The sequence below is a fragment of the Bufo bufo genome, chromosome 4 (assembly GCF_905171765.1).
Source record: "Bufo bufo chromosome 4, aBufBuf1.1, whole genome shotgun sequence".
Classification (NCBI taxonomy): Eukaryota; Metazoa; Chordata; class Amphibia; order Anura; family Bufonidae; genus Bufo; species Bufo bufo.
In genome coordinates this window covers 59,709,030-59,725,187 of record NC_053392.1, presented here as the reverse complement: position 1 = coordinate 59,725,187, position 16,158 = coordinate 59,709,030, and the positions used below count along the sequence as shown (strand labels likewise).

The 16,158-nt window shown below is 44.0% G+C and overlaps 1 protein-coding gene across 1 annotated transcript in view; it reads right to left on the bottom strand.

Annotated features, from left to right (window-relative positions):
- Positions 1–16,158, bottom strand: part of MEP1A (meprin A subunit alpha) — a 64,003-nt gene that overhangs the window by 35,086 nt on the left and 12,759 nt on the right. The window contains exon 6 of the mRNA XM_040430967.1: positions 7,095–7,212. Coding sequence (XP_040286901.1) covers positions 7,095–7,212 — 118 coding nt within the window. The remainder of the gene's footprint in view (positions 1–7,094; positions 7,213–16,158) is intronic.

Below are 16,158 nucleotides of genomic sequence, written 5' to 3'. Positions count from 1 at the left end.
CTAAGTGTTTTCTCAAGGAGACATAGAAGTGGTATTGTAACGCTGATAACGGCGTCATTGCCACTGGCCATGTTGGTGGAGTACTCGAAACAGCGCAACAGGGCACACAGGTCTCGCATGGAGGCCCAGTCATTGGTGGTGAAGTGGGTCTGATCCGCAGTGCGACTGACCTGTGCGTGCTGCAGCTGAAACTCCACTATGGCCTGCTGCTGCTCGCACAGTCTGTCCAGCATATGCAAGGTGGAGTTCCACCTGGTGGGCACGTCGCATATGAGACGGTGAGCGGGAAGGCCGAAGTTACGCTGTAGCGCAGACAGGCGAGCAGCGGCAGGGTGTGAACGCCGGAAGCACGAACAGACGGCCCGCACTTTATGCAGCAGCTCTGACATGTCGGGGTAGTTGCGAATGAACTTCTGCACCACCAAATTCAGCACATGCGCCAGGCAAGGGATGTGCGTCAAACTGGCTAGTCCCAGAGCTGCAACGAGATTTCGCCCATTATCGCACACCACCAGGCCGGGCTTGAGGCACACCGGCAGCAACCACTCGTCGGTCTGTTGTTCTATACCCCCCCACAACTCCTGTGCGGTGTGGGGCCTGTCCCCCAAACATATGAGTTTCAGAACGGCCTGCTGACGTTTACCCCGGGCTGTGCTGAAGTTGGTGGTGAAGGTGTGTGGCTGACTGGATGAGCAGGTGGAAGAAGAGGAGGAGGAAGCTGAGTAGGAGGAGGAGGAGACAGGAGGCAAAGAATGTTGCCCTGCGATCTGTGGTTAGGTGGACCTTGCCACAGATGGCGTTGCGCAGTGCACACTTGATTTTATCGGACACTTGTTTGTGCAGGGAAGGCACGGCTCTCTTGGAGAAGTAGTGCCGGCTGGAAACAACATACTGTGGGACAGCAAGCGACATGAGCTGTTTGAAGCTGTGTGTGTCCACCAGCCTAAATGACAGCATTTCATAGGCCAGTAGTTTAGAAATGCTGGCATTCAGGGCCAGGGATCGAGGGTGGCTAGGTGGGAATTTACGCTTTTTCTCAAATGTTTGTGAGATGGAGAGCTGAACGCTGCCGTGTGACATGGTTGAGATGCTTGGTGACGCAGGTGGTGGTGTTGGTGGTACATCCCATGTTTGCTGGGCGGCAGGTGCCAACGTTCCTCCAGAGGCGGAGGAAGAGGCCGAGGCGGCGGCAGCAGCAGCAGAAGAGGCCGAGGCGGCGGCAGCAGCAGAAGAGGCCGAGGCGGCAGCAGCAGAAGAGGTAGCAGGGGGAGCCTGAGTGACTTCCTTGTTTTTAAGGTGTTTACTCCACTGCAGTTCATGCTTTGCATGCAGGTGCCTGGTCATGCAGGTTGTGCTAAGGTTCAGAACGGTAATGCCTCGCTTCAGGCTCTGATGGCACAGCGTGCAAACCACTCGGGTCTTGTCGTCAGCACATTGTTTGAAGAAGTGCCATGCCAGGGAACTCCTTGAAGCTGCCTTTGGGGTGCTCGGTCCCAGATGGCGGCGGTCAGTAGCAGGCGGAGTCTCTTGGCGGCGGGTGTTCTGATTTTGCCCACTGCTCCCTCTTTTGCTACGCTGTTGGCTCGGTCTCACCACTGCCTCTTCCTCCGAACTGTGAAAGTCAGTGGCACGACCTTCATTCCATGTGGGGTCTAGGACCTCATCATCCCCTGCATCGTCTTCCACCCAGTCTTGATCCCTGACCTCTTGTTCAGTCTGCACACTGCAGAAAGACGCAGCAGTTGGCACCTGTGTTTCGTCATCATCAGAGACGTGCAGAGGTGGTATTCCCATGTCCTCATCATCAGGAAACATAAGTGGTTGTGCGTTAGTGCATTCTATCTCTTCCACCCCTGGGGAAGGGCTAGGTGGATGCCCTTGGGAAACCCTGGCAGCAGAGTCTTCAAACAGCATAAGAGACTGCTGCATAACTTGAGGCTCAGACAGTTTTCCTGATATGCATGGGGGTGATGTGACAGACCGATGGGCTTGGTTTTCATGCGCCATCTGTGCGCTTTCTGCAGAAGACTGGGTGGGAGATAATGTGAACGTGCTGGATCCACTGTCGCCCACCCAATTGACTAATGCCTGTACCTGCTCAGGCCTTACCATCCTTAGAACGGCATTGGGCCCCACCAAATATCGCTGTAAATTCTGCTGGCTACTGGGACCTGAGGTAGTTGGTTCACTAGGACGTGTGGCTGTGGCAGAACGGCCACGTCCTCTCCCAGCACCAGAGGGTCCACTAACACCACCACGACCATGTCCACGTCCGCGTCCCTTATTAGATGTTTTCCTCATTGTTCCCGTTCACCACAATTTTGAGAATGGCAATTTTGAGAATTCAGCACCTTGAATCTAAGATATCCTTTTTGGGATAGATTTCAAGTAGGCCTGATATATATATAGCATAAACTACTTATTTTGAGAATTGCAAATTTTGGAATAGTTTTTCAACCCAGGACAAAAACTGTGCTTTTACGGTCACTACAAATAATTTGACCAGCTAAAACAGTACAGATTTGGTTGAATAGAAATGTGAGGCCTATTTTTTTTTTGCGCTGTGTGACAGGTATACGTTTAATCACAGAATTAGACTTGTATCTGCACGGTAGCGTGTGTGTTAAGTTTTTCTGAATGACACTATCAGCACCTTGAATCTAAGATATCCTTTTTGGGATAGATTTCAAGTAGGCCTGATATATATATAGCATAAACTACTTATTTTGAGAATTGCAAATTTTGGAATAGTTTTTCAACCCAGGACAAAAACTGTGCTTTTACGGTCACTACAAATAATTTGACCAGCTAAAACAGTACAGATTTGGTTGAATAGAAATGTGAGGCCTATTTTTTTTTTGCGCTGTGTGACAGGTATACGTTTAATCACAGAATTAGACTTGTATCTGCACGGTAGCGTGTGTGTTAAGTTTTTCTGAATGACACTATCAGCACCTTGAATCTAAGATATCCTTTTTGGGATAGATTTCAAGTAGGCTTGATATATATAGCATAAACTACTTATTTTGAGAATTCCAAATTTTGGAATAGTTTTTCAACCCAGGACAAAAACTGTGCTTTTACGGTCACTACAAATAATTTGACCAGCTAAAACAGTACAGATTTGGTTGAATAGAAATGTGAGGCCTATTATTTTTGCGCTGTGTGACAGGTATACGTTTAATCACAGAATTAGACTTGTATCTGCACGGTAGCGTGTGTGTTAAGTTTTTCTGAATGACACTATCAGCACCTTGAATCTAAGATATCCTTTTTGGGATAGATTTCAAGTAGGCCTGATATATATAGCATAAACTACTTATTTTGAGAATTGCAAATTTTGGAATAGTTTTTCAACCCAGGACAAAAACTGTGCTTTTACGGTCACTACAAATAATTTGACCAGCTAAAACAGTACAGATTTGGTTGAATAGAAATGTGAGGCCTATTTTTTTTTTGCGCTGTGTGACAGGTATACGTTTAATCACAGAATTAGACTTGTATCTGCACGGTAGCGTGTGTGTTAAGTTTTTCTGAATGACACTATCAGCACCTTGAATCTAAGATATCCTTTTTGGGATAGATTTCAAGTAGGCTTGATATATATAGCATAAACTACTTATTTTGAGAATTCCAAATTTTGGAATAGTTTTTCAACCCAGGACAAAAACTGTGCTTTTACGGTCACTACAAATAATTTGACCAGCTAAAACAGTACAGATTTGGTTGAATAGAAATGTGAGGCCTTTTTTTTTTTGCGCTGTGTGACAGGTATACGTTTAATCACAGAATTAGACTTGAATCTGCACGGTAGCGTGTGTGTTAAGTTTTTCTGAATGACACTATCAGCACCTTGAATCTAAGATATCCTTTTTGGGATAGATTTCAAGTAGGCTTGATATATATAGCATAAACTACTTATTTTGAGAATTGCAAATTTTGGAATAGTTTTTCAACCCAGAACAAAAACTGTGCTTTTATGGTCACTACAAATAACTTGACCAGCTAAAACAGTACAGATTTGGTTGAATAGAAATGTGAGGCCTATTTTTTTTTGCGCTGTGTGACAGGTATACGTTTAATCACAGAATTAGACTTGTATCTGCACGGTAGCGTGTATGTTAAGTTTTTCTGAATGACACTATCAGCACCTTGAATCTAAGATATCCTTTTTGGGATAGATTTCAAGTAGGCCTGATATAGCAGAAACTACTTATTTTGAGAATGTCAAATTTGGGAATAGTTTTTCAACCCAGAACAAAAACTGTGCTTTTACGGTCACTACAAATAACTTGACCAGCTAAAACAGTACAGATTTGGTTGAATAGAAATGTCAGGTCTATTTTTTAGGCGCTGGGTGACAGGCTCAACTTGCCCCTGATGTAGTATATGGCCAAAAAATAACCACACTATTGATGGTTAAATGCACTTGGGTGACACAGGCTCAGCCTGCACCAGATGTAGTATATGGCCAAAAAATACCCAGACTGTTGATGGTTAAATGCACTTCGGTGACACAGGCTCAGCCTGCAGCTGATGTAGTATATGGCCAAAAAATAACCAGACTGTTGATGGTTAAATGCACTTCGGTGACACAGGCTCAGCCTGCAGCTGATGTAGGATATAGCACAAAATAACCACACTATTGATGGTTAAATACACTTGGTGATAGCTTGTGCTGGCGCACCACAAACCACAAAATGGCCGCCGATCACCCCAGAAAAAAGTGATATAAAAACGCTCTGGGCAGCCTAAAAAAAGTGAGCAAGTCGATATTAGCACTTCAATGATCCACAGCTGGAGATCGATCACAGAATGAAGTCTTTTGGAGGAGTTAATCTGCCTAATCTCGCCCTAACGTCGCAGCTGCAACCTCTCCCTATCATTGAATCAGCAGAGTGACGTGCAGCGCTACGTGACCCAAGCTTATATAGAGGCTGGGTCACATGCTGCACTGGCCAATCACAGCCATGCCAATAGTAGGCAAGGCTGTGATGGCCTCTTGGGGCAAGTAGTATGACGCTTGTTGATTGGCTCCAAGAAAGCGCCGAACACCGAACCCGAACCCAGACTTTTACGAAAATGTTCGGGTTCGGGTCCGTGTCACGGACACCCCAAAATTCGGTACGAACCCGAACTATACAGTTCGGGTTCGCTCATCCCTATTTAGGGGGCATTTCCTTCCCCCTTTTCCCTTCCTCTCTTTTTATATATTTTTTTCCCTTTCCCCTGTTCTTTTTCCCCTTTTTTTTCTTTTAATATTAACCCTTTCCCTCTTCCCTTTTTCCTTTTCCCTCCCCCTCCCTCTCTCTCCCCTTCTCCTCTCCCTTCTTTTCCTCTGGTTCAGTTATATTTTAATACTCCAAATGAAGTTGAGAAGCAAGGGAGGAGGAAGAAAGAAGAAAAAGGCAAAAAAGAAAAAAAAAAAGAAACCACAAAAAGAAAAACCAAAATTGCCTCAATATAAACCATTCCAATAGTTCCCAATATTTTTCCAAGCAGGTTAAGAAGATTCAGACCCAATGCTTATTTGATATCAGAATCAGGAGTATCACAAACAGCACAGGCTATAAGCACTTATTCACATATATAGGTCAAATAAACGGCCCTAGGGGTCAGGGAGACACATTCAAAGTTCATAAGAAGGGTAACTTATTCATAGAGGTGAAAGATTACTTTTTCATAAAGTCAGGACCCAGGAGGTGGCATTGAGGGAGATGAAAACATATAAAAGTGACAAGCTCAGACAGCCAAACTTTCCGATGCTATCAGGAGTGCAGAGGAGGCAGAAGATAGCTTATTCATGAAACCAGGAGGCAGGAGGAAGCATTGAGTCAGGAGGAGGTAGATATGGACGAAAGAGTCAGACTGCCAGCCTTCCGATCCTGTCTATAGTAAGTGAAGGAGACAAAGAGAGCCGGTGGGAGCCTGCAGCCTGTGAGCGCCAAATTAACAGGCAGCACAGTGGCACTACGATCATCCAGAGCGGCTCTGTTCCATGCGGACGCGGCTATTCACCATAGCGAGGTAGGAGGAGAGGGGGAGGCGAACGTAGCTCCTCCCTACGTCATCACGTCATTCTGCATCATTAGAAATTACTAGATCCAACAGAGCATTGCCCCTAGTGGGAGCTTCTACAATCTGGCCCATAAAGTTGTCCTGCAGCAAGTTGAGGAATCTTCTCCTCTTTGCGGTTGAGACAGAGACATGACCCCAGTCAATGTCTGGGAAGTTAAAATCTCCCATTATGACCACTGTACCAGCCTGTGCTCAATTTGGTTATATAGTTGAGCTTCTATCTCCTCTGCGATGTTAGGGGGTCTATAGATTACACCAATTATTCGTTTTTCTGTGTTTATGTCCCTTTGAAATTCCACCCATAAGGTTTCCACATCCTCACCCACAATTGCCTCTTTCACACTTGTTTTCAGATCACTCCTCACATACAGGCACACATAGTGTAAAACCCTCAATATTAACAGCCCAGTCATGCAAAGAGTCCAACCATATCTCAGCCACACCAACTACATCTATGTGTTCTTCTAGTACCATAGCCTCCAGCTCCCCCATTTTTCTAGCTAGACTTCTGGCATTTGTGAAAATACATTTTAAAATACTGTTACCTGTAAAGTGAATATCAGGGATTTTTTGGTTACCTTGGTTGATGTTTGTATGTAACAGGTTCTTGTTACCAGCAGCTCTATTTTTCATCGGTGTGCAGTTCTGCCCAGTCTTCTCCCTACTTTCCTCACTAACCCCAGCCTCCACTAAATCCCCTGTGTTCTGTATGAGATACACTGTATAGATATGGTACAATTCCAATGTCCACTCTTTGTGGTATTGTCTGTGCCTGTCTCCACAGTTTCTCCTCACTCCTCCCTCCTCGCCATAGACTTGCATTGACATATGTAATATTATCCTCCTGCAGAGATGATCCCGTCCTGGATTAAGGCATTTTTCAAAGTGAGAAGCAATTAGCAGGGGAAGCAATATTACAGAGTTTCTTGTGATCCCTTGTACTTTGATTTATGCAAAAATTTGTAAAAAGTTACTGAACATTTTAATAATGAAGATACATCTAGTTAGTGACTTACCCTCCAAATTTCTGAAAATGGATAAAAGACGATTCCCCTTCATAGGGTTTAAAATCCACACAAGATTTCAAACGAAACATTTCAAGGGATTCAAGAATAACTCCCTTAGCATTCAGGTCTATTAACATAAGAAAATCAAATAAATATTAATATAAAAAAATATCTATATATTATAAAAAAGGGCATATATATGCATGTATGTGTGTATGTACGGTATGTTCCGCGATCACTCAAAAACGCAACCATCAATTTCAACGAAACTTGGTACACACATCCCTTGCTACCTGGAAAGAAATCTTGTGGGAGTCTTAGCTCTCTAGCACATACCGTTCCTGAGATATTCCCAAAAAATTACCTGCATTAGCCAATACAAGCCTGCCTCTTCGTATCCCAACTGCCATACACATGGTCACATGTCCCTTATCACCCAATAGAAGCTCGCAGGTCCTTAGTCTCCACATACACACAGTTTTACACCAGGTTTCAATAACAACCCAACCATTTTTTTTCACTGCTGCAGATCAGCTTTAAAGGGGCAGGGAGCTGTGGATGACACTGTTAAGGGAGTGTAGTGCTGTGGAGGTGACAGTTCAGGGGGCAGGTGGGGTGGCCATTCAGGCCACCCTCAAAAGACAGACTTAAAAACCCCGCCCACAGGTCACGCTAAGACACGCACTAATCTGGTTAGGCCACGCCCCCCACTCCGCAGCCGACAGTTATTGAAAAAATTAAGGTAAATATCAACTTCTGTCAGCTGCAGGGGTGGGAGGGACGGGGACTTCCTCCCTGCAGCTCACACGCAGACAGCACGGTGCTGCTGTCTGAGAGTGAGCTGTTCAAAAGGATATCCCTGCGTGAGATATTCCCAAAAAATGCATTAGCCAATAGAAGCCTGTTCACATGACCCTTATCAGCCAATAGAAGCTGGCAGGCCCTTAGTCTCCACATACACACAGTTTTACACCAGGTTTCTATAACAACCCAGCCATTTTTCTTCACTGTTGTAGGTCACTTTAAAGGGGCAGGGCGCTGTGGATGACACTGTTAAGGGAGCGGAGTGCTGTGGAGGTCACAGTTCAGGGGCAGGTAGGATGGCCATTCAGGCCACCCTCAAAAGACGGACTTAAAAACCACGCCCCCAGGACCCGCTAAGCCACGCTCCTCCCACTCTGCAGAATACGGGGATTGAAAAAATGAAGGTGAAAATCAACTTCCGTCAGCAGGAGGGGTGGGAGGAAGTGTGACTTTCTCCCTGCAGCTCATTCTCAGCCAGCACAGTGCTGCTGTATGAGAGTGAGCTGTTCAAAAGAACATCCCTGTGTCCGTCCAGGCCCTGCGCCGGACGGAGGACAGGGAGTCTGAAAACCGGACTGTCCTGCCTAAAACCGGACCGATGGCTACCCTAGGGGCAGGCTGCTGTGGAGGTCACAGTTAAGAGGACGGTCTGCTATGGATGTCAGTGTTAAGGGGCGGGTGCTTTAGAGGTCACTGTTAAGGGGGTGGGGTGTTGTGGAGGTCACATTTTAAGGGAACAGAGCTCAGTAAGGGTCACTGTTAAGGGGGCGGGTTATTTTGGAAATCACTGTTAACGAGATGGGGTACTGTGGAGGTCACTAATAAAGGGGCGGCTGCTGTGGAGGTCACTGTTAAAGGGGCAGGGTACTATAGATGTTACTGTTATAGTGGATACTGTCGATATCTTTTAATAACATACACAAACATTAAATGAAATAGATAAAGTATACCCGTGCAAAGTCGGGTCCTTCTGCTAGTAATTTAATAAAAATGTGGTAAGCAATTCCTGACCAGGCTCATTTTCAATATTTTAGGTACATGCGTCTTTGAAAGGCATAACTTTTTTCTGTTCAGTTATGTAAATAACTTTTGCTCTTTTTTCGTTGAGGGCTTTATTTTTAAGTTTTTATTATTTTTTACACCTGAGAACGTTTAAATAAACAGAAAAAAAATCTGTTGCTCACATTTTTTCTTATTAGCACGATGTTCGACTAAAATACTTTTCAAAATCATGTCTCATTTATTTCCTGCGCGCTCACAGGAACGGAAGGTAAGAGAGTTGATCTCCAGCCTGCCAGCGGCGATCGTTCGCTGGCAGGCTGGAGATGTGTTTTTTTTAACCCCTAACAGGTATATTAGACGCTGTTTTGATAACAGCGTCTAATATACCTGCTACCTGGTCCTCTGGTGGTCCCCTTTGTTTGGATCGACCACCAGAGGACACAGGTAGCTCAGTAAAGTCCCACCAAGCACCACTACACTACACTACACCCCCCCCCGTCACTTATTAACCCCTTATTAGCCCCTGATCACCCCATATAGACTCCCTGATCACCCCCCTGTCATTGATTACCCCCCTGTCATTGATCAACCCCCTGTAAAGCTCCATTCAGATGTCCGCATGATTTTTACGGATCCACTGATAGATGGATCGGATCCGCAAAACGCATACGGACGTCTGAATGAAGCCTTACAGGGGCGTGATCAATGACTGTGGTTATCACCCCATATAGACTCCCTGATCACCCCCCTGTCATTGATTACACCCCTGTCATTGATCAACCCCCTGTAAAGCTCCATTCAGATGTCCGCATGATTTTTACGGATCCACTGATAGATGGATCGGATCCGCAAAACGCATACGGACGTCTGAATGAAGCCTTACAGGGGCGTGATCAATGACTGTGGTTATCACCCCATATAGACTCCCTGATCACCCCCCTGTCATTGATTACACCCCTGTCATTGATCAACCCCCTGTAAAGCTCCATTCAGATGTCCGCATGATTTTTACGGATCCACTGATAGATGGATCGGATCCGCAAAACGCATACGGACGTCTGAATGAAGCCTTACAGGGGCGTGATCAATGACTGTGGTTATCACCCCATATAGACTCCCTGATCACCCCCCTGTCATTGATTACACCCCTGTCATTGATCAACCCCCTGTAAAGCTCCATTCAGATGTCCGCATGATTTTTACGGATCCACTGATAGATGGATCGGATCCGCAAAACACATACAGGCGTCTCCCTGGAGCCTTCCAGGGGGGGTGATCATCCCATATAGACTCCCTGATCACCCCCCTGTCATTGATCACCCCCCCCTGTCATTGATCACCCCCCCCCTGTCATGCTGCATTCAGATGTCCGTATGATTTTTACGGATACACGGATACAAGGATCGGATCCGCAAAACACATACGGACATCTGAATGGAGCCTTACAGGGGGGTGATCAATGACAGGGGGGTGATCACCCCATATAGACTCTTTGATCACCACCCCTGTCATTGATCACCACCCCTGTCATTGATCACCCCCCCTGTCATTGATCACCCTCTGTAAGGCTCCATTCAGACATTTTTTTGGCCCAAGTTAGCGGAATTTTTTTTTTTTTTTCTTACAAAGTCTCATATTCCACTAACTTGTGTCAAAAAATAAAATCTCACATGAACTCACCATACCCCTCACGGAATCCAAATGCGTAAAATTTTTTAGACATTTATATTCCAGACTTCTTCTCACGCTTTAGGGCCCCTAGAATGCTAGGGCAGTATAAATACCCCACATGTGACCCAATTTCGGAAAGAAGACACCCCCAGGTATTCCGTGAGGGGCATATTGAGTCCATGAAAGATTTAAATTTTTGTCCCAAGTTAGCGGAAAGGGAGACTTTGTGAGAAAAAAATAAAAAATATCAATTTCCGCTAACTTGTGCCAAAAAAAAAAATTTCTATGAACTCGCCATGCCCCTCATTGAATACCTTGGGGTGTCTTCTTTCCAAAATGGGGTCACATGTGGGGTATTTATACTGCCCTGGCATTCTAGGGGCCCCAAAGCGTGAGAAGAAGTCTGGTATCCAAATGTCTAAAAATGCCCTCCTATAAGGAATTTGGGCACCTTTGCGCATCTAGGCTGCAAAAAAGTGTCACACATCTGGTATCGCCGTACTCAGGAGAAGTTGGGGAATGTGTTTTGGGGTGTCATTTTACATATACCCATGCTGGGTGAGAGAAATATCTTGGCAAAAGACAACTTTTCCCATTTTTTTATACAAAGTTGGCATTTGACCAAGATATTTATCTCACCCAGCATGGGTATATGTAAAAAGACACCCCAAAACACATTCCTCAACTTCTCCTGAATACAGAGATACCAGATGTGTGACACTTTTTTGCAGCCTAGGTGGGCAAAGGGGCCCATATTCCAAAGAGCACCTTTCGGATTTCACAGGTCATTTACCTACTTACCACAGATTAGGGCCCCTGGAAAATGCCAGGGCAGTATAACTACCCCACAAGTGACCCCATTTTGGAAAGAAGACACCCCAAGGTATTCCGTGAGGGGCATAGTGAGTTCATAGAACTTTTTATTTTTTGTCACAAATTAGTGGAATATGAGACTTTGTAAGAAAAAAAAAAAAAAATCATCATTTTCCGCTAACTTGTGACAAAAAATAAAAAGTTCTATGAACTCACTATGCCCATCAGCGAATACCTTAGGGTGTGTACTTTCCGAAATGGGGTCATTTGTGGGGTGTTTGTACTGTCTGGCCATTGTAGAACCTCAGGAAACATGACAGGTGCTCAGAAAGTCAGAGCTGCTTCAAAAAGCGGAAATTCACATTTTTGTACCATAGTTTGTAAACGCTATAACTTTTACCCAAACCATTTTTTTTTTTACCCAAACATTTTTTTTTATCAAAGACATGTAGAACAATAAATTTAGAGCAAAATTTATATATGGATGTCGTTTTTTTTGCAAAATTTTACAACTGAAAGTGAAAAATGTCATTTTTTTGCAAAAAAATCGTTAAATTTCGATTAATAACAAAAAAAGTAAAAATGTCAGCAGCAATGAAATACCACCAAATGAAAGCTCTATTAGTGAGAAGAAAAGGAGGTAAAATTCATTTGGGTGGTAAGTTGCATGACCGAGCAATAAACGGTGAAAGTAGTGTAGGTCAGAAGTGTAAAAAGTGGCCTGGTCTTTCAGGGTGTTTAAGCACTGGGGGCTGAGGTGGTTAAGGTGCAGAAAATGGTCGAAATGTAAGACAGCTCAGAAGCTGTCTTATATTTAGAACTGGTGCTAGATGAACCAAAGTTATGGAGAGGCCAGCACCTCTTCATAACTTTGGCGGATCCACCACCAGCGCAGGGCCTTTATTAACCACCTCAGCCCCCAGTGCTTAAACACCCTGAAAGACCAGGCCACTTTTTACACTTCTGACCTACACTACTTTCACTGTTTATTGCTCGGTCATGCAACTTACCACCCAAATGAATTTTACCTCCTTTTCTTCTCACTAATAGAGCTTTCATTTGGTGGTATTTCATTGCTGCTGACATTTTAACTTTTTTTGTTATTTATCGAAATTTAACGATTTTTTTGCAAAAAAATGACATTTTTCACTTTCGTTGTCAAATTTGCAGAAAAAATGAGATCCATATATAAATTTTGCTCTAAATTTATTGTTCTACATGTCTTTGATAAAAAAAAAATGTTTGGGTAAAAAAAAAATGGTTTGGGTAAAAGTTATAGCGTTTACAAACTATGGTACAAAAATGTGAATTTCCGCTTTTTGAAGCAGCTCTGACTTTCTGAGCACCTGTCATGTTTCCTGAGGTTCTACAATGCCCAGACAGTACAAACACCCCACAAATGACCCCATTTCGGAAAGTACACACCCTAAGGTATTCGCTGATGGGCATAGTGAGTTCATAGAACTTTTTATTTTTTGTCACACGTTAGCGGAAAATGATGATTTTTTTTTTTTATTTTTTTTTCTTACAAAGTCTCATATTCCACTAACTTGTGACAAAAAATAAAAAGTTCTATGAACTCACTATGCCCATCACGAAATACCTTGGGGTCTCTTCTTTCCAAAATGGGGTCACTTGTGGGGTAGTTATACTGCCCTGGCATTCTAGGGGCCCAAATGTGTGGTAAGGAGTTTGAAATCAAATTCTGTAAAAAATGACCTGTGAAATCCGAAAGGTGCTCTTTGGAATATGGGCCCCTTTGCCCACCTAGGCTGCAAAAAAGTGTCACACATCTGGTATCTCTGTATTCAGGAGAAGTTGAGGAATGTGTTTTGGGGTGTCTTTTTACATATACCCATGCTGGGTGAGATAAATATCTTGGTCAAATGCCAACTTTGTATAAAAAAATGGGAAAAGTTGTCTTTTGCCAAGATATTTCTCTCACCCAGCATGGGTATATGTAAAATGACACCCCAAAACACATTCCCCAACGTCTCCTGAGTACGGAGATACCAGATGTGTGACACTTTTTTGCAGCCTAGGTGGGCAAAGGGGCCCATATTCCAAAGAGCACCTTTTGGATTTCACAGGTCATTTACCTACTTACCACACATTAGGGCCCCTGGAAAATGCCAGGGCAGTAAAACTACCCCACAAGTGACCCCATTTTGGAAAGAAGACACCCCAAGGTATTCCGTGAGGGGCATGGCGAGTTCCTAGAATTTTTTATTTTTTGTCACAAGTTAGTGGAAAATGATGATTTTTTTTTTTTGATTTTTTTTTCATACAAAGTCTCATATTCCACTAACTTGTGACAAAAAATAAAAACTTCTATGAACTCACTATGCCCATCAGCAAATACCTTGGGGTCTCTTCTTTCCAAAATGGGGTCACTTGTGGGGTAGTTATACTGCCCTGGCATTCTAGGGGCCCAAATGTGTGGTAAGGAGTTTGAAATCAAATTCTGTAAAAAATGCCCTGTGAAATCCGAAAGGTGCTCTTTGGAATATGGGCCCCTTTGCCCACCTAGGCTGCAAAAAAGTGTCACACATCTGGTATCTCCGTACTCAGGAGAAGTTGGGCAATGTGTTTTGGGGTGTCATTTTACATATACCCATGCTGGGTGAGAGAAATATCTTGGCAAAAGACAACTTTTCCCATTTTTTTATACAAAGTTGGCATTTGACCAAGATATTTATCTCACCCAGCATGGGTATATGTAAAAAGACACCCCAAAACACATTGCTCAACTTCTACTGAATACGGAGATACCAGATGTGTGACACTTTTTTGCAGCCTAGGTGGGCAAAGGGGCCCATATTCCAAAGAGCACCTTTCGGATTTCACAGGGCATTTTTTACAGAATTTGATTTCAAACTCCTTACCACACATTTGGGCCCCTAGAATGCCAGGGCAGTATAACTACCCCACAAGTGACCCCATTTTGGAAAGAAGAGACCCCAAGGTATTCGCTGATGGGCATGGCGAGTTCATGGAAGTTTTTATTTTTTGTCACAAGTTAGTGGAATATGAGACTTTGTATGAAAAAAAAAAACAAAAAAAAAAATCATCATTTTCCACTAACTTGTGACAAAAAATAAAAAATTCTAGGAACTCGCCATGTCCCTCACGGAATACCTTGGGGTGTCTTCTTTCCAAAATGGGGTCACTTGTGGGGTAGTTATACTACCCTGGCATTTTCCAGGGGCCCTAATGTGTGGTAAGTAGGTAAATGACCTGTGAAATCCGAAAGGTGCTCTTTGGAATGTGGGCCCCTTTGCCCACCTAGGCTGCAAAAAAGTGCCACACATGTGGTATCTCCGTACTCGGGAGAAGTTGGGGAATGTGTTTTGGGGTGTCATTTTACATATACCCATGCTGGGTGAGATAAATATCTTGGTCAAATGCCAACTTTGTATAAAAAAAATGGGAAAAGTTGTCTTTTGCCAAGATATTTCTCTCACCCAGCATGGGTATATGTAAAATGACACCCCAAAACACATTCCCCAACTTCTCCTGAGTACGGCGATACCACATGTGTGACACTTTTTTGCAGCCTAAATGCGCAAAGGGGCCCACATTCCTTTTATGAGGGCATTTTTAGACATTTGGATACCAGACTTCTTCTCACGCTTTAGGACCCCTAGAATGCCAGGGCAGTATAAATACCCCACATGTGACCCCATTTTGGAAAGAAGACACCCCAAGGTATTCAATGAGGGGCATGGCGAGTTCATAGAAATTTTATTTTTTTGGCACAAGTTAGCGGAAATTGATTTTATTTATTTTTTTCTCACAAAGTCTCCCTTTCCGCTAACTTGGGACAAAAATTTAAATCTTTCATGGACTCAATATGCCCCTCACGGAATACCTGGAGGTGTCTTCTTTCCGAAATTGGGTCACATGTGGGGTATTTATACTGCCCTGGCATTCTAGGGGCCCTAAAGCGTGAGAAGAAGTCTGGAATATAAATGTCTAAAAATTTTTACGCATTTGGATTCCGTGAGGGGTATGGTGAGTTCATGTGAGATTTTATTTTTTGACACAAGTTAGTGGAATATGAGACTTTGTAAGAAAAAAAAATAATAATTCCGCTAACTTGGGCCAAAAAAATGTCTGAATGGAGCCTTACAGAGGGTGATCAATGACAGGGGGGTGATCAATGACAGGGGGGGTGATCAATGACAGGGGTGGTGATCAATGACAGGGGGGTGATCAGGGAGTCTATATGGGGTGATCACCCCCCTGTAAGGCTCCATTCAGATGTCCGTATGTGTTTTGCGGATCCGATCCATGTATCCGTAAAATCATACGGACATCTGAATGCAGCATGACAGGGGGGGGTGATCAATGACAGGGGGGGGGTGATCAATGACAGGGGGGTGATCAGGGAGTCTATATGGGGTGATCACCCCCCTGGAAGGCTCCAGGGAGACGCCTGTATGTGTTTTGCGGATCCGATCCATCTATCAGTGGATCCGTAAAAATCATGCGGACATCTGAATGGAGCTTTACAGGGGTTGATCAATGACAGGGGTGTAATCAATGACAGGGGGGAGATCAGGGAGTCTATATGGGGTGATCACCACAGTCATTGATCACGCCCCTGTAAGGCTTCATTCAGACGTCCGTATGCGTTTTGCGGATCCGATCCATCTATCAGTGGATCCGTAAAAATCATGCGGACATCTGAATGGAGCTTTACAGGGGGTTGATCAATGACAGGGGTGTAATCAATGACAGGGGGGTGATCAGGGAGTCTATATGGGGTGATCACCACAGT